Here is a 25565-nt window from a genome sequence, read left to right as displayed (position 1 = left end):
GTGGCAGGAGGTGGTAATGACTGCGTCTCCTGTTTTGCGCTGTTTCCCTCTGTTTTGCGCTGGTTTCCTTCTGTTTCGCGCTGTTTTCCTCTCTTTTGCGCTGTTTTGCGCTATTTTGCGCTGTTTCGCGCTGTTTTGCGCTCTTTGCGGTGTTTCGCGCTGTATTCAGTAAGTAGTAAGACCCCCAAATTCATGCTGATGTATTTTGCGTGCACGAATTCGCTCCTGTGCTAAAATATTTATGTGCGAGAAGATTGCTAGACTCCTTGACATAGTAGGATGGTTCACGTTACTGCATCATGAAGTGCTTACCCCACCATCAAGTTAATGGCAAGAGGCCATGGTACCGTATGCCAGGTAATTTAGCAGTCCTAATGCCATTCCTCTGCCAAAGGATAAATATGAAAACAAAATCCAATAATATGCTATTTAGCTATGCTTACTTGGACAATTTTTCTAATGCATTGTTTTTGTCTTCTTCATTTCGAAAAGTCACATAGATTTTTCTTATATTGGGAATATGCTTGATTTTATGAGGATTCAATTTCAATTTGTTCTTTAACAACTTTTTGCATTCACCTGAAACAATATATTAGTAATGAATTAGAAACTACATATTATGATATCAAATAAATCTTTTTTACATTCAACAAACTTTTCTTCGAAAAGATGACTATTGCAATGTCTTTGACGAAATAATATTAAACTCTTAACTTTCTTGCTATGCCTTATGCAAAAAAAAAGAATTTTAGAATTTAGAAATCTCAAAATATAGCTGTTTGAAGTAGCAAAAAATGTAAATTTTGTTAAAACTTAATTATATAATAAGTCTTTGTAAAATGATAGACTATAGCCTTTTTTACCGAATCCAAAATATTTCGGGATATTCCCTATTTCTATTTTGAATGCTTCTGATGTAAATTGGTCTCTATTGATGTAGGCAAATTCTGCAGACTGTTCTGATCCATTATTTGGTTCTTCATTTCCACCACCATTTGCAGCAACTGGTTGGTCCGAATCCATATTTTCGCACTATCAATACTTGCTCATTACTTACTCAACTCTGAAATGCTACAACAGTGCAGTCAGGATACCGTGCGCATATTGATTCACCCAAATAGCCTAACAGCATAGGTCAGAGGTTAACACTAACGATGACACGAAATGTCATTTGTCGCAATTGAAACATAAACCTCAAGCATGTCCGGAACAACTGCGCCCTGTCGAGTTTATATTCACATGACCTCGATAATACTTCGGCATACTTAAGTCTGACAATTCTGCGACGACGACGTTGGAGAATATTCAGGCAATAGACTCCAAATCAATTGAAAATAGTAAATACTTTGGCGCCAGGTTGAAGAAAATTTTGAATCAGACTTTTGAATTCTGGTAACCGTGTGAGTAGGGTTGGGACCCCGGAAAATCCCAATCCCGAAATCCTAAGATTTGGACTATTTTTTTTTTCAAACCCGATCTCGCAATTATTTCAGGATTCACGCAATGAATTTGCAGGGTTTTTATTCACTATTTATTACAAAAATAAAACAGCCACACCTTTGAAAAGTAGAATCAAAAGGGGAACTATCGTCTCCATAAATACCTGCATCCCGCGTCAGAAATGATAATATTTTTAGCTTAAAATTGGGACAGTCAATTTACAAAGGGTGTCAAATAAGATCAAAGCCGAACCACAAGTTAAATCGGAATAACATCCCGAATTCGACAATTCGTTAAAATTATTCGATATCGATGAAAATATATAGTTTTTTGACCACCCTTGCGATCTGTAACGCCAGTAAATAATAAAAGAAAAAAAACAGTATTGAAACGCGTGATAGTCCAAACACTGATTCGATGAAACTTAAAAAAACCTTCATAAATTTAGTAAATTGCACTACCTCACGAAACCGTGGTGGAATTGATTATTCCATATCTCGAGAACAAAAACGGTTATCTTTTTCGGTTAGTTTCTGCGGTCTGAAAAGTCGAATAAGCGTTTCGACCAACGACTAACATACCGGTTTCGACATAGTAAATGCCATAATCTTTGCCATCAAATTATCCTCGGTCCTTGCACAAAATTCCTAACGTGAAAAGATACGTCAGGCTGTGAAAATTGTTTATAACAACTTTAAACCTATTTGTTTTTAGCGAAAATAATTTGTTGTTATGAAATAAAGTTTGTTTGCCACTTTCATTTCTCTCGCAACTGCCGACAATAACATTATTGAATGATTGAATTGATTCAATGGGAGAAACCTATTGAATTGTAACAAACATGAATAAGATTGCGAATACATGTGATAGTAATAAAGGCGTAACGTGCAACAGAGAAGGCCGAGCAAACCGAAGCGCGTGATCGGCGGTGCGTTTGAGGACCACGTATTACCCGTGAGCTCGCGCAACTTTTATACAATAATGTAAGGTGCTCCGAAGACGCTCTCATTTACGTTAATGTAAGTAAAGAGTTCTAATATCGGTAACTATTAACATTTTGTTCGCGTTTGGCTATCGCCCTCTTTATGGGTAGAAAATGTTCGTGTTTTGTGATAGGTGTGCCGCGAATAATTAAAGAGCTAAATAGTGTGCCGAGACATAATAAAGGCTGGGAACCACTGCTCTAATATTTCTGCGTCGATATTACATGTAAAAAAATACTTGATTTTATTGCCATGCAAGTTGTTTCAATCTTTTACTTAATCCCGGGATTATACGGCTCAATCCCAGGATATCCCGATACCGGGATTTCAAAAACTGGTCCCGAAATCCCAACCCTACTTTTGAGAGACCGTATTCCTGGTATCGGCGCGGCGGTGTGGCTCATCGTGCTAAGCGTTAGTAATACGCTCGCCACCTGACCTCTGATTACTCTGCGTGGGTTCGCAGGTTCGAATCCCATTCCGGTATGGTTACGTGCGAGGGGATTGTTGGACTCCTCGCCGCCGTAGGGTGGTTCACGTACGATAACCGCTGGTAGGTTACGGCTTCCTCCGCCATCAAGTACATGCTTCCGAAAACAAATAACTAACTAATCCCATGGCCGACATGAAATGGTAACCGGACGAGAAGCCGTGGTTCGCCATATGATTAGGCCGCCTAATCGGCTTTCTTCTCCCCCGGGATAAATTTGTAAATTCTATCCTAAATGATCGAGCGTGGATTGCATGGTCTTTCTTCCATGGCCACAATAAATCGAGCGTGCGATCACAGATCTGGGCTTGCGCTGCGTCAATGCCAGATGTGTGTGATTAGTGTTTTTCCTGATATATAATTGTTTTTATGAGTGTCCGCACACCGAATTTCCCGTCATGGTTCTGCGTTTGTTTGTATATTAAACCACTTATCATCTTTTTCGCAATGCCCAATCTAGCAATCAGTGTAGTTTTTCATGGCTTGGTTTTTCTTAAAGCTTTTATGGCTTCATGAGTATGACTATCGTCGCCAATTTATTACATTCCACTCCCCACATTATCTTTGAATGAGATTGTATTGGTCATTATCAATGTAAGAGTTAAGAGTACAACAGCCCGAAAGTTTAATACTATCGTGTATTTTGTTTGTTAAGTTTGGCCCAAGCCTCATTTAACTGGACTTGTGTTTTTGTGTCCGTGCTGGTGGGCAGGCACACGAGATAATTCCCAAAATAAATTATCTATCTATTATATGTTCAAGCCACGTCGCGAGTGGCGATGATAATAACAACCGTAGGATTTCCGGTGTGGCCTTTCAAGTTGTTTTTTGATTAAACTGTCTCGTTTGATGTTCTCTTATCGTAACCTTGGATCAACTATTTTACACCGATTATACCGTCTCGCTTTCTAACTTTGGTATAACCTAAAAAGTAATAGGGAAAAATGTGGATCAGAATTTAGGCTAAAACACGATAAAGAAATCGATTCGAAAGAATTTCAAAGCAATTGGTCCAGTAATTAATGAGAACATACGTCATCCAAAATTGTAATAATTCATGTTTGAAGCATAGCCTACATTTCGCAAGCCTGCAAGCGCTCTCTTTCGTAAAATATGAGGAGATCCCTTTCATAACGATCAACCAATTTAAATTGTACCGGTAGGCATTCTTTCAAGATTGTTCATTTGAGCTGGATCTACAAAATCTCGAATGTCTAACAGTGGTTCCCAACCTGGGGCCCGCGACGGGACTCTAGGGGGGTCGCGAAGGTCATGCAAAACAGTAGAACATAATACTAAGCTTTAGATTAAATATTGTCACTAGAACGCGAAGAGGTCCGGAATGGACTCTCGTCTGCCTCCGAAAGATTCTAATAGCTGTCGTGAGACCCCAGAATATCGCTTCTTGCTTAAAAACCAACAGCGGATAAGAGGTAAAATCATGCACTTTTGGAAGCAAGCATGAAACTTGGCACACGTGTACAGTAGCATCGCCCGATCAATTTGCAATGTCAGTCATTATTTCCGCAATCCCCATCACAGAAACATAGTGGTGTACATGCTAAATCAGCACGGAAACATTTGCAGCGAGCAGCACAACCTTTCTTGCAGCCACAATGAATCAACTCTGTGCAAATTTTTGCTGCTTCAGGGATAGACATCCATCTTCGTAAAAATTTGTCTCCTACTTTTTCCCATCCCCATCTCTGTGCATTGGGTAAATTTTGTGAAACCTCTGTTGCTTTGCTCCAAATAAACACATCTTGGAAGATTGCTCTACGTAGGTGTTGCAGCAGAGAATTTGATGTAGGGGGAATGTTCTATGGCATTTCCCCTTTCTTTGTAAACAGATGATGTCGTAGCTCATTAACCTGAAGGGAAACAAGAGAGCTATGCTCAAATATATCGATACGTAGCGCCACCCAGTGGCAATAATTTTGATGACGTCATAGCGAAAAAAAAAGTAATAGCCTTCTGGAGAAAAATTTTATCTTTAAAACCACTGAAAATATCAAAGAAATTGGTCCAGTATTCGAAGAGAAAAGCGATTTTTTAAAAATGGAGACGGAGACAAATAACAATAACAACAAAATTTTGAAACGATCGTTATGGCCACTAAACCTGTCCAAAAAATTTTGAAACGATCGTTATGGCCACTAAACGTGTCCAATAAAATAATTATTCGAGAGGTAAGCTTCTGCTTCTGAAGTTTGTTCAATATCCAAAGAGTCTAAATTATTTTTTGGCTTACCTAGCTGGCACATGTCGATAGATAGAGGTCGAAATGTTGTCGATTCTAGTCATCAATTAGGATTCAACCGTATTTCAACATCTATCTAACATCTGGGTAATTGCTAAGCTAACGACATCATCTGTTTACAAATAAAAGGAATGCCCCCAATTTCCATGGTAACCAGGTATTCTGTTATCAAGGGAAATTGTCAAAATGCACTCCTGATCATATTCTTCACTTCTTATATACACATCGGTTCACTTGTTGGACACGTTTAGTGGCCATAACGATTGTTTCAAAATTTTTGGACACGTTTAGTGGCCATAACGATCGTTTCAAAATTTTGTTGTTTTTGTTATTGGACACGTTTAGTGGCCATAACGATCGTTTCAATATTATGTTGTTGTTGTTGTTGTTCTTGTTCTTTGACACGTTTTTAAAAAATCGCTTTTCTCTTCGAATACTGGACCAATTGCTTTGAAATTTTCAGTGGTTAAAGATTAATTTCTTTGCTAGAAGGCTATTACTTTTATTTATTTCAAAATTTTGCGTGAATTCTATGAAATTTGATATTTCGTCTAAAATTTTGCTGTATTATTTTTTATCCATGGGAACACGGATTTTAGTCAGTGTCATGACTGGCTGTACGTTTTGATTCTGCAAAATTCTTGCTACTGGAAATTCAGAACTTTTTTGAGGGTACCGGTAGCGTCAAAGGTACCGGTAAAGACTGATTCGCTCTGGTCTAACGTGTCCATATATTTGTGCGTAGCTCTCTTGTTGTTGTTTGTCTCCGTCTCCATTTTTAAAAAATCGCTTTTCTCTTCGAATACTGGACCAATTGCTTTGATATTTTCAGTGGTCAAAGATAAAAATTTTCTCCAGAAGGCTATTACTTTTTTTTTCGTCATGACGCCATCAAAATTATTGCCACTGGGTGGCGCTACGTGTCCATATATTTGAGCATAGTAGAGCTCTCTTGTCTTGAAAATATCCTTTTATAAAGTAATGTTCATTTCACTTAAACGGATGATGCCTCGTTTCCATGGCAACGAGGTATTTTATCGGATGGCACCATATCTAAAATTGATCAGGGGATGCTACTGTACATGTGTGCCAAGTTTCATGCTTTCTTCCAAAAGTGCACATTTCCATCATTTTTGAGGGCTTACCCGCTGGACCAGTGATTATCAAACTTTTTTAGTCCCAGAGCCGCATTTCAAACCTTAAAGCTGTGAAGAGCCGCACACAAACAACGCAAAGTAAAATAGCTACAAACCTCAAGCGCGTATTTAAACTACCAAGTTATCGTAACAACAACACACGTAACAACTAGGGCTGGGTAAAATATTCGACTAATAAAATATTCGAATGGCATTTTACTATTTCATTATCTGGAACCACGTGACCTGCGCCGCTCTGCTTGGACACCGAACCCGCGCGTCTCCAACTCAATCGTGAAGTGTGCAAGATTTCCCCACGGCGCTCGCTATCAAAAAAAAATCAAATTTGAAAAGTCGTTGTCTTTGCGTTATCGTGATATATATGCTTATCTTTGCTCTTAACATATCGTTAAGTCAATATTTTGCAAAAAATGTACCGACCGTTCCGTAAATTTAGAAACGTCAAACCAGATTAGGTATTTAAAATAAATTTCCCAGATTTTAAACTACGCATTCTTGGTGTCATTAGCCACTTCTCACATTACCGAACATAAAGTTGATTAAAATTAAATGTTAAAATGACTTTTCGGCGTTTCATTGTGAAAAAGGCGATTTTAGGTCGTTAGAAAACTCTAGTTATATAAATACCATGGATTTAAAAATGACCAAAATTTTTTCCAAAAGCTGGTATTGGTTACTTGTATGAAAAACACTGATTAAGTTGTAACCAGATAAGAGTAGCCCAAGTAGCCTAATGTTTCGAATATGTAAACATTCCACTCGACCATGCATGTCCGCTATACCAAGAGTAGAACGTAAAATCAATCGTGAATTTCGTTGTAACAATGCACACTGCGACTCGTTCACGAATTGTTGCGTCTATTATCATTGAAAATGATTACAATCGTTAAATTTTGAAGCATTTGGGCAGTAATAATTAAGCCCTGAAGGCATGACATAATCGAAGTCTTAAAGTGAAGTGCTGAATTTGCAAATTCCGTAAAGAAATTGAGCATTACTCAATAAGTATTTTAGCTGTATTAACCATCGGGTGTTGTTTTGTTGAATAAAAAACGTTAAAACTTGAAGGAATTCGTTATAATCAGCGTTTATTAGGCACAAAGGCCTAAAAATGCCTTTATTGCCAATTTATTTAATCGCTATTTCAAATCAACATTCAGGATTCACGCAATCGTAAATTTGCTAGGTTTATCTATCTAATACTAAAATTACACGAACACCATAGAAAAGCATGAAAAACTCAATTATCATTTTATAATAAATATCTGCATCTCGGTACATGCACGATTAATTTACAAGCGGTGATAAGGATTAAGGAAGATCAAATCCAAGGCAGAGGCTAAAACTCAGAATAAAAGTAATTTGGTTTTGAAATCAGCTCTCAATGTATTCAACGATTCAACAGCTGTCGCTGATGTGAACGCAAGGGTATACTAGAAATATGAAACTTTCCGGCGACCCCTATTCTTGCCAAAAACGAGAAAGGGCGGGAATTTAGAATACCAACTTTAACCCTAACAGCCATTTAATTTGGCTTTGATTTCTAATAGGTTTGTCAAAGCGGGTCGTAATCGGGAAGGCTGCAAGGTGCAGTAGCCGCTTGAGATGATCGCCAGAAATTTTGGGACTATTTTCGATTACTGGAGCAAAATTAAAATGTCTAGAAATTAAAATAATCATTGAGTTATTTGGTGTATACATAATATTCGGAAATGCGACAAAAACTGAAAATCTACGAAAGCAAGCCAATGATTACAGCCATGTCTAAAATCTTTCCCAGTGAAAAGTGTGCGAGTCGCCGCGAAAACGCTTACTGTTGCGTCACTATTGCATCTTGTAGATTAGTCAAAGCTACGAAAATAAACACGGGGAATCCATTCGACCAACTGATCTTGAAAGTAATTAATTTTTTAAAGCATTAACAAGAGCCACAGGAAAGGTTGTTGAGAGCCGCATGCGGCTCTCAAACCCTAGTTTGAGAATCACTGCGCTGGACTACAAGTAAAAGCGACGCGAGATGTTTAGGGCATGTTAACCATTGTGACGTCACACGAACTCGTTTGCATTTCCTCGCGCCGCGATGTAGTTAACACGCATGATTCGAAACAATGCTGTGGAACGCCGGGATTCCGATACCATGGGTTTACTGCAGGGTAGGCTTGTAGTCTATAATATATTGTTTCAACGTCTTCTTCTCTGGACGTAACCGACCTACCAGAGGACGTGAAAGATCATTTTCTTGATCTTTGTTGTGATTCAGTCACACGTGACCTATTTTGTGAAAAATCACCAGCCTAGTCCTAGTGCTCCATGTATGAATCCTATCCGCAACTGGCTAAACTAGCTTTCCGAATTCCGAAACAAATGTGAGATTAGCTTTGTCAAAAACCCAACCACGAATTACGCAGTTGGCTACGCGGTTTCAATGCCAGTCGTCAGATTGAATAAAACTGCAGCATGATGGAAAATTAAAAAAAATTACACAATATTCACTTCGTCGCCTATTTTATTGATATGCACAGTATAGAAAGGGAGGCAGGAGATCGCGAGGTATTTGTAAACCGCCAAAGGGGGTCGAGAGCCAAAAAAAGGTTGGGAACCACTGGACAAAACCTGTGCATTTGCCGCCCAGGAAAGCGTCCAAACAAACAGAAGTTCATTCGGGCGTTTATGATCTGCAGCGATGTTGAGAAAAGTCTTCAAGTGTGTACTTCGGTCATTATTATTATATTTATATATATCTTGGTGCCGTGCCCGTGGTTTTATATATATTCTGACATATTGTGCTACATCTGTACATTCACCTGGCTGACATGTGCAGATTGGTGTGCCACTAGTCCTATTTCCTGCCTCACCATACAGTTTAATACATTACAGCCTATTATTGGTTCAAAATTTAAGCTCCTATTGACGTTAGCTTACTTTATACGTTCTGTACGTTAGTACTGTAGTACCGGTATCTAAGTATGGATCAGCCTGCAAGGTCAATGGGTGATGCAGAAGGTGTAGAAGCTAAAAAGGACCTTGTTCCCAAGAAAGGTGGATTGGTGAGTTAAAAAGTTACAGGTTTGCTATTTCTATGTATGCTGAAATTTTGCAGCTTTAACAAGAGTATATGCTATAAAATCATAATAATTTTGTATACAATCATACATACTATTCGAACTGCTGTTTGATTCTGATGTTTGTAAATAGTTTGCTAACAAATGCAGAAATGCTTGTATCACTGTCTCATCATTTTCTCAATGCAATGATGTTCAGTCAGTCAGTGGTGTATGATCATTGCAAATAAAATCTTGGATAGAAGGGAATTGTTCATCAATCATGATTTCAAATTAAGTGGAAAATGACACCTGCACATTTATATTCAGTACGTCATAGGCCTAATATATGCATATCATAATTCATATTTATCACTGGGTAAAGCCTATAATATAGCATGTGTGGCGAGTCAAGTTTGGTTACCAACGCAGGTCAGGGTTGGCAACATCTGGAAATTGGTGATACCAATCCAATTAATATTTCATTTGTATAGACTGATCGCAGAGGTAGCCAATCATCACGAATCACAGCCTCTTGTTCAGTACTTGTCTTAGTTTATTGTTGTCATTTATTTCGACTACGAAGGATATTTTGTAGCATATATGGCAAATATTTCATCTAAATTGTTTTTATGACTGTATCCTCCACCAATTAAACAAGCTTTTTTTTTATTTCAAAGATTGTTATTGATATCCCACCGCCACCTGAAGATATTTGCAAAATTTGTGATCCAGTGATGAAAACGGATTTACGGATTGCTATATTCACCACTATCTTTTGTTGGTTTCCACTCGGCGTTCTCCCAATTATTTTTGGATTCATCAGCATTCATTATGCTCTTGAGGTATGTAACTGAAACTACTAGACTGATTTTTTTTATTTTCTGCTTCAGATAGTTGTATTCGATTTTTTCATATAATGTTTCTTATTACTATAAATCAGACCTGACGTATCACATAATGACATTCTCATGTCTGTAAGCCAACTTCTGGAAAATCAGTACAAATAGTAGTAACAGTCATAATGGTCTTTTCTAAACATTGATTCTCCTGGTATATTATTTACAGTGTCATATAATTGCAGTTCGAGAAACATTCAAACTTGTCTCTAGCTTCAATAGTAGGTACTCCCGTAGTATGTTAGGGTTAAGCCATAATTTTATTTCGATTTTCCTAATTTTAGTTCTATTACGAGTTCAGGGACTGTCTGTGTTAGTCGAGTGAATATACAGGTTTCAGTTCCTTTACACAATTTGATGTAAAATAGGCGAACAAAATTAGTTATCTCCATATTGGTACACATACTTCTGGAGCTCCTAATAATATACCTTTTCGCTAATGTATCAGGCTAAAAAGACTGATTCTGCTGAGCTACGATCAAGATACTCCTACATTTCTGCATCAATCTCATGGATTGGGATGATGTTGTTTGTCACTGTACTCACTTTGGGTGTTGTCATCACCGCCACATGTGGTATTCTTTAGTCTGTGATTGTGAACAAGTTGTATTCAGTCAGTTCAAAATTTATGTTTATGAAATTCAACAACAAGTATTCTACTTAATTAAGTAAAGTTTATATTAACTCGTTTCTACATATTCTGTATTGTGTTGAATTACATTTGAACATATTTTTTGAACCTGGCTCGCTTTTCATTATTCATCTGAATCACCTCATTTGAAATGACTTTCATTATTTCTTCAAGTTGTTCTCAGTTTTTATTTTTGTCTCATAAATTTTACTGTGACTTACTGGTAGTTTCTGATTTTTGAACTGTTCTTCACATATTGCATTTGAAGCTTGCCCAGGTGTTTTTTTTACCAACTGTTTATATGAAACATTTTCACTGTGTTCATTATTAAGAACAAAATTTTTTTGTTACTTTGGTCAGTGCCTTGCCATTTATATATTTTTATTTCATTTTGTATTTACCTACGGTTAGTGTTTAAATATTTTTTACCCTACCGAATGTTTCTTCATGATTATTGATAGAATTCAAAAGAAAAATAATGGTCGCATTATGGACATCTCATCCATATTATATATCTTTGTTGCGTTATTCATGAATTTATTTTGATATCTTGATTTTGATGTTTTTTTGCATCTTGTGCTTGTTCCATTTGTAAAAATTTTGTTCATTATTTTGCCTCGGAAGTTTCTGTGAAAATTCAATAATTTTTCATTAAACTCGGATAAAAAATTTTCCTATACTAGTTAAAGTTTTTCATCTGTGGTGTGCTGTTTACATAATTCTGTAGCAAAAGCAACTTAGCATTCATGTGATATATTTACATTATTGCATATTCTTAAATGAATACCATTACATGGGATAAATTATATTTTAGATTATAGCTTCACAGTTCAAATTTAATCTGTTTTGGCGAATAAACTTATTCACAAACAATTTTGATAAATTACAGAAATTTATCTTGTGCAGGACGGTACTCCATAATGGACCTTTCCCCGGGCATCGACTTCCTTGTTTACTAAATGACATTGGCCAATCAACAAGATGCAAAAAGTGACATAACAATGCTCCCCTTTCGCATTCGCTCAGACACTTTTTTCACTCAAACAGATTTTCAGGCGTGGTCGTAAACATTACCTCGTTTTCGCGTTTTTGAACTCTAATCGTTAGTTTTCAGTTGTGTTTCGGAAATTTAAATATAAATCAGATAATTCAATGATCACGGTATCTTCTTTAAGTTTTAATTTAATTGCAGTATTAAAAAATTAGTGTAGAAATAGCTGTGATAGACTAGGCTAAAAAATTTTACCGGTACTTTTAAAAAACAGATTGTTGTATGTAGGGCTGTCCAAACGAACCAAATATTCGAAATCGAATCGAATCGCAAATTATTCGAATCGTTTTTCGGCTAATTTTCGAATCGCTAAAATTAGGTATCCGGTACATAAAGCGGAAATATTTTTACGGGATGTTTTTCATCGGGCAAGCGGCGGCGCTCCGAGCTCAGACCACTCTCGCTCCCGGCTTGCTTAATTGGTTTCCCGATATTTCTCTCGCCTTCATTTTGTGATAAACATGTCATTACTAATGCCCGCCCGGTGGCACGTGATTAGCCATTTCATGCATGGTCGTCATAACAAGGTATAATCGATCGTGACGTTTTTGAGAGAGAACAAGGAGAAAAAGGAGAGAATTTAGAAAACGATAGTTCTATAAATAGAATCGATTTGAAGCTGTTGAGTTAGTTATCATAGGAACATGGTACAGGCAACTCAAAGCTGAAACAGGTTTTGGGATCCTTATGATGGCAATACCTTCTTTAAATGGAATTTGTAATTTCCTATGATGGCATTACTGTATTATCCATCTATATACCAAGACAAATAATTGCACTCTTGCATTTTGATGGCTGTTGTACACTAACAATATTATAGTCATCAAATAATATTGTCATCAAACTAGCTTGAAATTTTTAAATGCAATTTTGAACTTGAGCAACAGTTTTATCTATATTGATGAATGTAATTATTTTGCTGAAATTTACACAAAAAAACATAAAGACTAGTGAATAGGATTAAAATAGCATCTACAGGCTTTATATGTCCTATTAAAACTGAATCCATCAAAATTGAGATTGCAATTTTTGAATAGTGCAATTTTTACTCTTAACACTCAACAGTTTTCGAGACCCAAATTTTGGAGTTCTCCAATTTTTTTGACCAGGTCATACAAGCGTGTGATCTCCTTTGATGTAACTGCACATACGTTACCACAACATCGAAGGGCAGGCATTTATTGTATAATAGAGACAGATTTACTATTGCGCAATAATATTCGGTTCGATTCGGAGAAAATATTCGATTCGAATCAAAAAATTATTCGATTTTGGACAGCCCTAGTTGTATGCGATGAATCATAATGATGGTTTGAACAAATACCCCATTTTACAGGCGCCAACTTGCGAAACCACTCTTAAAACAGACCCCAAAAATTTTGTAATGGTAAAGTATAGGAAAAATTTTGCGGGCGCCAAAGGTCTATTGAATTAGGCTTCAGCCTCTTTTTGTGTACAGCGTTATATATAAATGGAGTCCAGCGCATTGAGCCCAACTGTACCACCTATGGAACTTGCCGTCCATCATTATGATCTCTGAGTTGACGAATACGGTTGCCCGCCATTGTCAGTCAGTGACGTCACATATCAATTGTAATGGCAGCGTGTAGCTAGGATAGGATTTACATATTTATCCCGGGGAGAGGAAAGCCGATAAGATAAGACCTATGGCGAACCACGGCCTCTCGTCCGGTAACCATTCCGAGTCGGGTATGGGATTAGTTATATTGTTTTGTTTTCGGAAGCATGGACTTGGTGGTGGAGGAAGCCGTAACCGACCAGCGGTTACGTGAACCACCCAACGACGGCGAGGAGTCCAGCAATCTTCTCGCACATAATCATCCCTGCATGAGATTCGAACCTGCGAACCCACGCAGAGTAATTAGAGGTGCGGTGGCGAGCGTATTCCTAACGCTTAGCCCGTTGAGCCACACCGCCGCGCTGAAGTAATAATTAACGCGGCATTATTTCCAGTTCACCTAATCGTATAGGTTCTCCGTTTTGTCATGATTTGAATTGTCCGCCACGGCTTTTTATATCATTGATTAAAACAAGATTTGAAATTTTAACCAACAAATTTATAACAAGGGTTTGTTACAAAAAGTCCACGAGAGCCAAATGCTCTTTTGCTCACACAACAGTGGATTGGATAGTAAGTGTTCAGGACAGTGATCATTTAGAACTATCCCACGCCAGACCCCTTGAGATGCCAGCGTTTTCTATTGATAATTTAAGATTTGATGTTGCCTAATTCTCTGGTTTGCCAGTTTGCTGGTTGAAATGCGTTAACCTTGAACTGAAAACTGACAGCAATGACCCAATCCAGTGAAACACACAGAACACAAGTTGTAGAAACGAAAACCAATGCAGCAATGTAATTTTCTTTGTAAAGATTGAAGATGGCAAACGGCAATGCAAAATTTAGATATCAGTTATTATAGCAAACGATTAACAACGTTCAGCGTACATAGAACAACAAAATCTGCAACAATATAAAATCATACAACTATAAAGTTTGTCTAATGAAACCCATATAAGCCAGAAACCCACAAAATTTAGCATTACTAACCCTAAACTGAGATAAGCGCACTTCACATCGAAAATCCTAGAAAGCAGCTGAGCAAAGCCCCGGATGTAGGACCATAATTCCAAGATCAAAATCAGTATGCCAATATCAATAGACCATAAAAAATGCGATATTAGGCTAGCGTGAACATAACCGGCCCCGGGAAATTATTTAAATTTCAGGGAAACTAAGAATCATTTACCAAACACAAGCAGCTAGCCCAAAACACTTGGCCCAAAAACGGTGTAATTATACAATTAAGCTGAATAATAGAAAAATAAAAAAAATATAAATATCAAACAACATCATTCACTACCCTCAAGTAAGCACAGCCGTCTTACATCCCGCATAGCACTAGATGTAGCAGTTCTAATTTCGACCCTACGCACCATGCCATCACCATCCGGAAAAACTTTCTCAACAATGGCCTTAGGCCAAGAACCACGCGGTAAATTCTCATTATGAACAAGAACCAGATCACCAACTTTCAGATTACGACCAGACAAGGTCCACTTCTTGCGAGACTGCAAGAGGGGCAAATACTCCTTGGTCCATCTTGACCAAAACATATCCAATAGACGTTGAACACTGCGCCAACAATCCCTATACTCGTCAGTTTTCAAAAATCGATCGGCAGGGAGGGAGGTGTCAAGACAACCATGCAAAATCGCACTGGGCGACAGGGCCGCAAAATCTCTACAATCATCGCTCAGTGGCGTGATTGGCCTATCATTCAAAATTCTCTCAACGCCTGTGAGAAATGAAATAAGGGAAAAATCTGTCAACGTTCGTCTTTCTACAAGAGCATACAAAATACGTTTAGTTAAATGAACCATCTTTTCCGTAACACCATTTTGCCAAGGGGCGGAAGGAGGACTATGTTCCCATTTAATTCCCTTCCGTGCCAATTCACCTTCAATACGGGTAGCATCCAAATTGTTCATGCCTTGAGCCAACACATTCTTTGCACCAATTAAATTTGAACCATTGTCACAATAAATAAGTGACGGAGTATTCCTACGATCAGAAAAACGAAACAAAGCATTCAAAAAGGATGGTGTATCCATCGACTCAACACACTCAATATGACAAGCTCGCGTGGCTAAACATGTAAAAATACAACCATAACGTTTCAACTCACGCCTACCGCATTTAACCTTGAGTGGACCAAACAAATCTACTGAACATTTATCAAAAGGAGTTCGACCAGGTTCAATCCTAAATTTAGGGAGAGGTGCCATCCATTGACTACTAAACTTTGCCGAACGTAACTTGCAAACCATACACTTGGCCAATATTCGCCGAACCTCAGACTGACCTCTGAGGATCCAAAACTTTCCTCTTAGAGCAGATAATGTATGCAAAGTACCACAATGACCCTCCCTGCAATGATACATATGTACAATCAACTCAGTGACATGATGACTTTGGGGCAGAATAATTGGGTACCTCTGACTGTAAGGCAAATTGGAATGCTTCAGTCGTCCACCAACTCGCCACACATGACAATTTTCATCAAAAAATGGATTCAACTTCAACAATAACTTCGAAGAATTACTCGTGGATGGTTTCAAATTGCTACTTGAAGGGGGAGAACTATCATTCACTCGGGAACCCAACTGCAACAAACTAGGCGAGATGGAATCCAACTGAACCAGACTCACCACATTATGCATAGCAAATTCCAACTCATCAACACTCAAGTTTCCCACAGGCGGTCTTGGACCACTGCGAAACTTCCATTTCATGTATGCCTTAAAACGGAGCAACCACCCAACACTTTGGCACAATTTTTCGAAACAAGAGAAGCGTTTGAGCAAATCAAAAACAGAGGCAAATTCATTAGAACTTGTAGAGACAAAATTAACTTTAACCTCAGAGGCAAAATTATTGTCACATTTCACAGAACAAGGTTTGGGCCAATGAGAGCGATCTAATTTCAAAAATTCTGGGCCGGCAAACCAAACAGACATTTTTGGTAGATGTTTGGGCATAACTCCTCGAGATAGAACATCCGCAGGATTCAATTCAGAGCTCACATGAAACCAAGATTCAACTTTAGACAATGAATGAATTAGGGCAATACGATTAGAGACAAAAATTTTAAACCTTTCAGAGCGATTATTAATCATTTGCAAAACAGACATACTATCGGTCCAAAAATAGTAGGAACACATCTCATAGTCCAATTCTCTTTTGATGGACTGGGACAACTCAGCAGCAACGACAGCTGACATCAATTCTAAGCGGACAACCGTGATAGGTCGCTTAGGTGTAATTCTTGATACACTTTTCACAAATGAAACATGAACAGAACCATTAGCATCTATGAAACGTAAATACGCAACCGCACCATAACCATCTTGAGAGGCATCACAAAAACAATGCAATTGTATATCAATTGGCGTAAAACCAGGTGGCTTGTAACATCTAGGGACTGAAACATCATTCAAGATTGACAACTGTGAAACCCAATTCTCCCATCGAACCTTATGACTATGACAAATAGTATCATCCCATGAAAAATCCTCACTAGACAAATCTTGCAATATACGCTTAGCAGGCAAAACAAAAGGTGAGACTAGGCCAAGTGGATCAAAAATAGACGAAACAGCACTCAATATACCCCTACGAGTTGCTTGCTTTGGTTCAATGTCCACACACACTTTCAGTTCATCCGGCCCCATATTCCATTTCACACCAAGGGCGTGGTGAACACCAGACCCATTCAAATCCAAACATTTCAGTGAGGGAGCAAGTTCCGAATTAGGAATTGATGAATTAACTTCACTTGAATTACTAGCAAATTTTGTCATATGAAACCCCTTTGTTTCAGTTAATTCACACAATTGATTAATCAAACTAATAGCTTTCTCAGACGACTCGCAACTTTTCAAAACATCATCAACATACATATTTCTCTCAAGTGTTTGAACAGTGTCAAAATCAGCACCACTCAAATTATCATCAGCAACCTTTCTCACAGCAAATGTAGCAACACAAGGACTAGACACACAACCAAAAAAATGAGACGACATTCTATACTCAAGGACAGGTTTTGTCATGTCACCATCCTCAAACCACAAAAAACGCATGGAATCACGGTCAATAGGGCTCACTTTAACTCGGTGGAACATATGCTTGATGTCACCAGTGAACGCAATGGGTTCTTGACGGAAACGCAACAAAACACCCAATAGGCCATTATTCAAGTCGGGACCCGAAAGAAGGTTCTGGTTCAGAGAAGTGCCTTGGAAGACACTGCTACCATCAAAAACTATTCTAAATTTTCCCGATGTGATCACAGCATGATGGCAAATATAAAAAGTTCTATCAGTATGTGAAAAAGCATCAGGGCATAATTCGGCATAACCATTTTCAATATACTCATTCATTTTATACCTATACATACAGAAAAAATCATTATCAGTTTCAAAACGACGTTTCAGAGACCTTAATCTGGTCTCTGCCATTCTTTTATTGTTGGGAAGTTTGACGTTGTCACTCTTCCACGGGAGTCCTATTTGCAAACGACCATCAACAGTGGTGGTCGTTTTTTCCATAATTTCAAGAGCTCTCTTGTCATTGACAGACAAACCAGTTAAACATGGGTCACAATTAATATCAGCAAATTCATGGGCACAAACTTTACACATTGGAGCACTGAAACTATCACAATCATTGACAATAGGATTGGAAATATGAAAAACACAATTAGCATTAGAAAATGAATCGCACACTTCTTCGGTTTTTGAGTTTCCATGCAGAATATCCGGACCAAACAGTGTCCAACCAAAAATTGTATGACATGCTGTAGGAGCATTGTCATCGCCTTGCAAATATTCTGTTGGTGGATATCTGGAAAGAACATCAGCACCGATCAAAAGATCAATGTTATCAGCATTCAAGTTACAAAACTTCAAATTAGACAAATGTGGATATTTTGCAGTAATATCATTGCTTGGTAAAGAACCTCTTAAATCGGGAAGAGCGTCTAAAGCCAAAACATTATCTAACCTCACAACCGTTGATTCCCCAATTCCCTGTACTTTGAGGTTTACCCTGTGGCCAATATATTGCCTTGAGTCATTTATACCATTAATCAAACAAGATTCAGAAGAACCAGAAATATTCATTCTATCTAATAAAGACTTGGAACAAAATGAGCGAGTAGCTCCATGATCGAGAAAGGCATACACTTCAATTGATTTTTTCATGTCATTGAGAAATACCCTAACAGGTGCAACTTGAAGTCTAACATAGCAAACATTTTTATTGACTGAAAGAGATGAAAAAATGCTATTACCGGCCCCATGTACTGTCGCAGGGACTGACTGATTATTTCTGTTCACATGACCAATATGGAGCAACGTATGATGACGAGCACCACATCCTTCAGCCCTGCATCTACTTTGCGAAGGGCAACTACCAACCATATGGTTGGGCTTTAGACAGTTATAGCATAAACGTTGAACGCGAGCAAAATTTCGACGAGACTCAACAGGCTCCACCATGAATTTTTCACATTTATATATGGAGTGATAGTCTTTACAAAACAAGCATTCTGGAAGAGTAGAGCTGGGAACGGCATCAGATGCTTCAAGTTGATCGTCAACGGATGACGAAACTGCAGTGTAAATTGCATCCCTTGTTCGATTCTTAGCAATTTTATCAGATACCCGAGCAGCATTTTTCATGTAAGACGCTACACAACAGTCAGATGTAATCCGAGCTACTCTGCAAGCAAAGTCTACCAAAGTAGCAAACGTTGACCTTTTTGAAGAAGCTAAGAGCTCCGCAAAATACATTCGTTGAAGATCTTCTGGCAAACGTGCAAAAATTCTAGTTAGAAATTCACTTAAATCCATTGCATTTGGCTTTTTCCATGCCTTTAAAACTACAAGGCATGTTTTCAATTCAGAAGCATATTCCCGCAATGCAGACAGATCATTCATCTTTAGTACACGGCCCTCAGTTAAACTCTTACGATAAGCTTCAATAACTTGATCGTGGCGACCAAATTCCTCTTTTAGGCCATTCAAAGCAGAATAATATGCAGTTTCGATATCTTCTTCATAAGTAAAACGCTTAATAACCCTTTTAGCATCACCAATGCATGCACGTTCTAATTGTTGAAATTTAGTGCGAAAATCGTATGCCTGGCCTTCTATCAAATTTTCGAAAGATTTCATGAATGAAAAATAGTTCAAAGGGTCACCATCAAATGATAATGGCTCAGCACGAGGAAGTGAAAAGCCTTGCTGCATCGCTTGAGTCAATTTGTATAGATGTTCAGAGAATTGCGTTTCAGCCTTACTCTTTGAATTGTCAACATTTTTTCCTGGACTAACCTTTTGATAGGGTCTAGAAACATTTCCCAGAAAATGAACTTTTTCCTGAACTGACATTTCAGGTGATGTAGAATTGAATTCTTCAGGAAACCTATTCTTACATAATCTTCTTTTGACATTTGAGGAACCAACAGCCACAGGCCTCTGAGCATCTCCCAGAGCTGTATTGGCCAAGTCAACAGACTTCCAACCATCACTAGATTCCACATCAGCCATTTCAGCCATAAGAGCAGCTTCCTTACAATCTTGTTCAAGCCGAAATCTTTGCAATTCAGCAGCTTTTCTTCTCTCTGCTTCTAACAGCTCAGATTTTAGTTTCTCTTCCTGATCAAATTGCTCCAACTTGAGTTGAGCCATCTTTAGATTGTATTCAGCACGCACAGACTCATTAGAAATAACAGAATGAGCTGAACCAGTTGAGCCTGCATCGTCATGCTTAGCAACTGGTGTTCCAGAGGAGATCACATGTTGCATTTGCGGTGCAGAATCTTCAGCCATTGTTATATACGATATAGTTTTAATTTCTTTAGTTAAACTTGTACCTCGTTGTTAATTTAATGTTCAGGACAGTGATCATTTAGAACTATCCCACGCCAGACCCCTTGAGATGCCAGCGTTTTCTATTGATAATTTAAGATTTGATGTTGCCTAATTCTCTGGTTTGCCAGTTTGCTGGTTGAAATGCGTTAACCTTGAACTGAAAACTGACAGCAATGACCCAATCCAGTGAAACACACAGAACACAAGTTGTAGAAACGAAAACCAATGCAGCAATGTAATTTTCTTTGTAAAGATTGAAGATGGCAAACGGCAATGCAAAATTTAGATATCAGTTATTATAGCAAACGATTAACAACGTTCAGCGTACATAGAACAACAAAATCTGCAACAATATAAAATCATACAACTATAAAGTTTGTCTAATGAAACCCATATAAGCCAGAAACCCACAAAATTTAGCATTACTAACCCTAAACTGAGATAAGCGCACTTCACATCGAAAATCCTAGAAAGCAGCTGAGCAAAGCCCCGGATGTAGGACCATAATTCCAAGATCAAAATCAGTATGCCAATATCAGTAGACCATAAAAAATGCGATATTAGGCTAGCGTGAACAGTAAGTAAGCAGAGCTTAATGTGGACTTTGCCCTACCACCATATACTTAACGAAGAAAGTGGTTTAGCTCAAGGTTCTCGCGTTTTAAGAACTTGAATTTCATTTCACGCGCTTTAAAATTCGGCCGGATCAAATATCAGGATTGTCCATAGGACGTATTCTGTTCTGTCCCATCCCACCCATAGCAATTTATGCCTGTCCCATCCCATGGGATTCCCATTGGAATACAATACAATAAAAATTATTGAATTTATGAAATTTTAGGTTTAGTGCATACTAAATAGGACTACATGTACAAAGAGACCTGCAACTCGACAAAAATTATTGACTTTGTTAACTTCAGAAGTATTGTCTATAACTATGACAATTCAGTATCAGGGCCTCCAACGCCAAAACTACTGGGGAAAATTCCCAGTGATTGGTCAAACTCTTTCCCATCCCGGAAACGACGCTAAACATCTTTTAAACCGCAAAATCATACGAGCGCGGCTGGATTGACAGATACCCGCTGCCATATCAATAAAAAAACTTTCTTTGGACCGATCGCAATGAAAAAATTTCTGGGTTATGAGACATTTGCTTTCCAATCAGCCCAACAGATCCCCTGGAAAGCTATAGAATGGATTATCATTACTTATCACTCACTTATTTTATAAAATTGTCCCAATTGTCTTACGTGTCCCGCTCGCCTCAATTGCCGTGCCAATTAAGTCCTTTGTGAAATACAAATGTGTGCTATCCCATCCCATGGGGCGATTCCCAAGGAAATCCCATTCCCTTGGACAAGCCTACAAATAATACAAAGAGATCTTGTTGCTTGGCATCCGATAATTTTAGCAAACTCTGTGCTTTGAGGCCCAATTTTACCGGCACCGAAACGCAACCTCAATATTTGAGCATTGCTCCCTTGTTACTAAAGTAAGGTAAGATGTAATATTTCGATTTTCTCCATACCACATTGAGCGACGTACTAAATTGTATTTTAGATAAAAAGAACATTTCGAATAGCCATCCCAATTATCTTCAAATTTCCTCATCTTTTTAGTTAGATATTAGAATCTTGGGGGTCGCTACTGGATAACCAGCTTTGGTTTCCCACGGATCTTCTTCTCCAGTGAAACCGTGATACTGTACTTTTTTCAGGAATTTGTGTACGGTTGGTTTCTCGCTCGTTGGAAAAATGAACTTGATTGACTTAGGTTGCTTGTATCATTGGGTCACCTTAGGTTGTCGTGTAGTATAGCCCCATCCCCGTAAATTATTATCACCACATTAATTCAGCTTCCATCCGCACCCTAAATCAGAATAGTGAAAAACCCAGCTGCGGAGCCTGTGGTGTCAACCTTAATTATACCGGCTAAACAGAATACGCACCATCTGTTCGGTCGAATATATAAGCCGATAAACTAGAAGGAAGGGGAGAGAAAATGAGATAAGACATAGTTGACTTTCTGTATGATTTTTATGATACTGTACCCTTATAATTATATTATTGTTGTTGTGTAGTGAAGGCTGAGGGAAGCGGTCCAATCCTTAGCTCGATCTCTATTGCACCCTCTTTCTGATTTTGCCTGATCTCCACTCCCAACAACGAATGCAAAGATATCAGAATTCACCAGCCCACAATTGATATTTTATTGCCAACTTGATCGTTACAATTCTCCAGTATCTTATGTATAAATACCATTACTTTCTGACTTGACACTCCCGTCTTATCTTTTTTAATAAAAACCATGATGTGCCTATATATATTAATTTGAGTCCCTAATTTAATGTACTATCAAGGACGGCATGAGCTTTAATATATATTGTCCGATCAAAACAATATGTTTTGTCGTCGGGCTATGGTCTGCGACGCGAATGACGCACACCAACTGGTTTTGCCCTAATTCAACGAATCTGAGTTAAACCCGATTTACAGCTAATAATACTAGTTTTGCCCGAATTACCGAAACTCAATCAACTTGATATTATTGTCCCTACAATACTACTATTAATAAATATCTCATAAACTTAAAACTGTGATACTGTATTTGGAGAGCTAAAGAAGTATATAGCACACCGTACTACGACCTTTAGAAAGAAAGGAAGGAAGTATACTAATAGTACCACGGTACGGTCCCTGCATTTGGTGACCCGGCAGACGTATTTAATAAAATAACTGTAGATTTGCAATTATTAAAGTGCCAATTAGAAAATTCTTTGGCAAACAATTACCGAACCCTAGCAAGACCTTCGGGCAATATTAGGAGGAAACAGGGCAGCGATTACAAGCGGCGATCTTCTGCTAGAGATAGCATGTGAAAAAATAAACGTAACGCTTGTTCCACATTTACACTACGATAGTCTGTTCGCAACTAAATCGTTGGTTAAATGAACTGATGAGAAAAATAATGAACGCATCGCTCAATTATTCTCAGACGGGAAAGCATACTCTGGCGCCCATTTTCTGGAACGCTATCATTCCGGCAGAACGTTCAAAGTTTTACACATATGTGAACTACACTCTTGCACAAGCGAGAGTTACTTTATTGCGCCCCTCTCTGACTCGCAACGATGCGAGTTACGAACCGATTGACTTTGTACGTCAATTGTCAACGCAAACTCACGACGCAAATCGCGAAGATGAGATTAATGTGCTTCTATCAATGTCGCACACGAACCTGATAAAAGCGCAGTTACTTGAAAATTTTGACTCCACCATGGAGTATTCGCAAAGCGCCAACACATCGTACGCGCTCCAGTATGCCACGAACAGACTACGTAGTACTTTAGAACAAGCCCTTTCCTTCATCACAAAGCCTATCGTCGCCGGGATATATCTAACTTTATTTCTCTTTTGGGGAACGGTACTGACTATTATGGTTATCTGGCGTTTGTTCCCTATTTTAAAACACAAGTTGTCAAATACGACAACAAACAAACGACAAGGAGACGCAAGTAGCAAACGCACTTCTACCACATATGATACCAGAATTGATATGACAGATGCCAAAACCGAAGCGGCTATACCAAGGCACACCGCATATCCCGTACACTCAAAATAACTATATTTACACCGCCCTTTATAAAATCTTAGGGCAACTTATGCTGGTATCATTGGGCCACCTTCGATTGTCGTGTAGTAAGTGCAGGGACCGTACCGGTGTCCCATTAATATACTCCCTTCCTTTCTTTCTAAACGTCGCAGTACGGTGTGCTATATATATATACTTCTTTAGCTCTTCGAATACCGTTTTGAGTTCTTGAGATATTTATTAATAGTAGTATCATACAAATCACACAGAAAGTCAACTATGTCTTATCTCATTTCATCTCTCAGTCCCCCTTTCTTCCTTCTAGTTCATCGGCTTATATATTCGAAAGAACAGATGGTGCGTCATAAGTGTCAAATCGTTAGCACTCTTGATGTTGTCCCGTCATCTGTTCAGTCGGTGTAATTAAGGTTGACACCACAGGCTCCGCAGCTGGGTTTTTCACTATTCTGATTTAGGGTGCGGGTGGAAGCTGAAATAATGTGGTGATAATAATTTACGGGTCTGGGGCTATACTACACGACAATCGAAGGTGGCCCGGTGATACCAGCTAGGTATTCTTTCCAAGTCGAGTTATACCGTGTAGACTCAATTTGACGCCACAAAATGAAAAGGTCGGGACGAGTCTCCTAACAGTGACAATTTTAAAGATGAACACGTGATATCGTTATCGGCTGCGGAAGTAATTTGGTTGGTTCCATTACATTTGCACTCACGTACATCTGCACCCGTAATTTGAACCCACGACATTTGCACCTGCATACTATTGCACCTATCAAAATTTTTATGGATATTTGAACCCATACTAACCGTAACCCATGGATTTTAGCATCCGCATATAGCTTGAGCCCGCGGATATACCGATGCAAATGTATGGGTTCAAATGTACGTGGGTGCAAATGTACGGTCACCAATTTGGTTTCGTTCGTAATTTTTCTCTGATATCAAAGAGTGAGCGTCTCCAGGATTCAAACCAACAAGCAACCTTTTTTACTTTATTGTTTGACATTTATACTATTTTAATGGTGCACGGTAGTTTCAGATTTTGCATCAATTAAGGATTTCAAAATATCATACACCCACTCGGCAGTCCGGCATGCGACATCACAACAGCAGTCATCATCCGGTTTTGCGTTTGATTGATTGCCACCGAGAAAGTGGCAATCAACCTCCATGTTTTTCGATTGCAACAGATACCTATCATCGGAAGCTCTCTACGAAGAATGAAGCAAGCTGGAAACGCCATCTCAATAACTGTACTTAATGTAGGCTTCTATATAAGTTCAACAATGGAACTTTCCTGATATATTGGCATTTTCCGTCGAAGCACAGAAATTGATACAGCAAATAAATATACATTTACTTTAACGTTATTTGTGTTATTTGTGAGTCGGGAGGTCTTCAAGCCGCGACACCCACGACTCTGGCTTAGTGCATAGCACTGCATAATGCTTTAACTATTGTGGTAGTGATCATATTTTTATACTAACACTCATATTATATATAGGAAAATAAACACCTCATGAAAATTAACAGCAAGAGTA

General features: G+C 38.4%; 4 protein-coding genes across 4 annotated transcripts in view; 2 read left to right on the top strand and 2 right to left on the bottom strand.

Annotated features, from left to right (window-relative positions):
• The window catches only part of LOC120326543 (uncharacterized), a 116456-nt gene that overhangs the window by 28871 nt on the left and 62020 nt on the right, over positions 1-25565 (top strand). The window lies entirely within an intron of this gene.
• The window catches only part of LOC120327180 (tRNA (uracil-5-)-methyltransferase homolog A-like), an 82745-nt gene that overhangs the window by 7853 nt on the left and 49327 nt on the right, over positions 1-25565 (bottom strand). The window contains exons 2-3 of the mRNA XM_039393614.2: positions 864-1045; positions 444-579 (exon numbers count right to left, since the gene is read on the bottom strand). Of these exons, the coding sequence (XP_039249548.2) occupies positions 444-579; positions 864-1023 (296 nt within the window). The 5' untranslated portion in view covers positions 1024-1045. The remainder of the gene's footprint in view (positions 1-443; positions 580-863; positions 1046-25565) is intronic.
• Positions 8892-11774, top strand: LOC120327242 (uncharacterized). Its single transcript, XM_039393704.2, has 3 exons — positions 8892-9377; positions 10052-10216; positions 10719-11774. Exons 1-3 carry the CDS (start codon positions 9297-9299, stop codon positions 10854-10856), a joined length of 384 nt encoding a protein of 127 aa, XP_039249638.2. The 5' UTR covers positions 8892-9296; the 3' UTR covers positions 10857-11774.
• On the bottom strand, positions 14824-20367 carry LOC120334968 (uncharacterized). The gene has a single exon (XM_039402808.2). The coding sequence runs from the start codon at positions 20365-20367 to the stop codon at positions 14824-14826; it is 5544 nt and encodes a 1847-aa protein (XP_039258742.2).

This window comes from Styela clava, chromosome 4 (assembly GCF_964204865.1).
Source record: "Styela clava chromosome 4, kaStyClav1.hap1.2, whole genome shotgun sequence".
NCBI classification, from domain to species: domain Eukaryota; kingdom Metazoa; phylum Chordata; class Ascidiacea; order Stolidobranchia; family Styelidae; genus Styela; species Styela clava.
This window is presented reverse-complemented; position numbering and strand designations above follow the sequence as displayed.

Bases quoted from the DNA above. Each gene is read 5' to 3' on its own strand.
- LOC120327242 (XM_039393704.2), top strand. From the start codon at position 9,297: ATGGATCAGCCTGCAAGGTCAATGGGTGATGCAGAAGGTGTAGAAGCT. The intron at 9,378-10,051 runs GTGAGTTAAAAA...TTTATTTCAAAG, and splicing joins TTCCCAAGAAAGGTGGATTG to ATTGTTATTGATATCCCACC. The intron at 10,217-10,718 runs GTATGTAACTGA...CTAATGTATCAG, and splicing joins GCATTCATTATGCTCTTGAG to GCTAAAAAGACTGATTCTGC.
- LOC120334968 (XM_039402808.2), bottom strand. From the start codon at position 20,367: ATGGCTGAAGATTCTGCACCGCAAATGCAACATGTGATCTCCTCTGGA.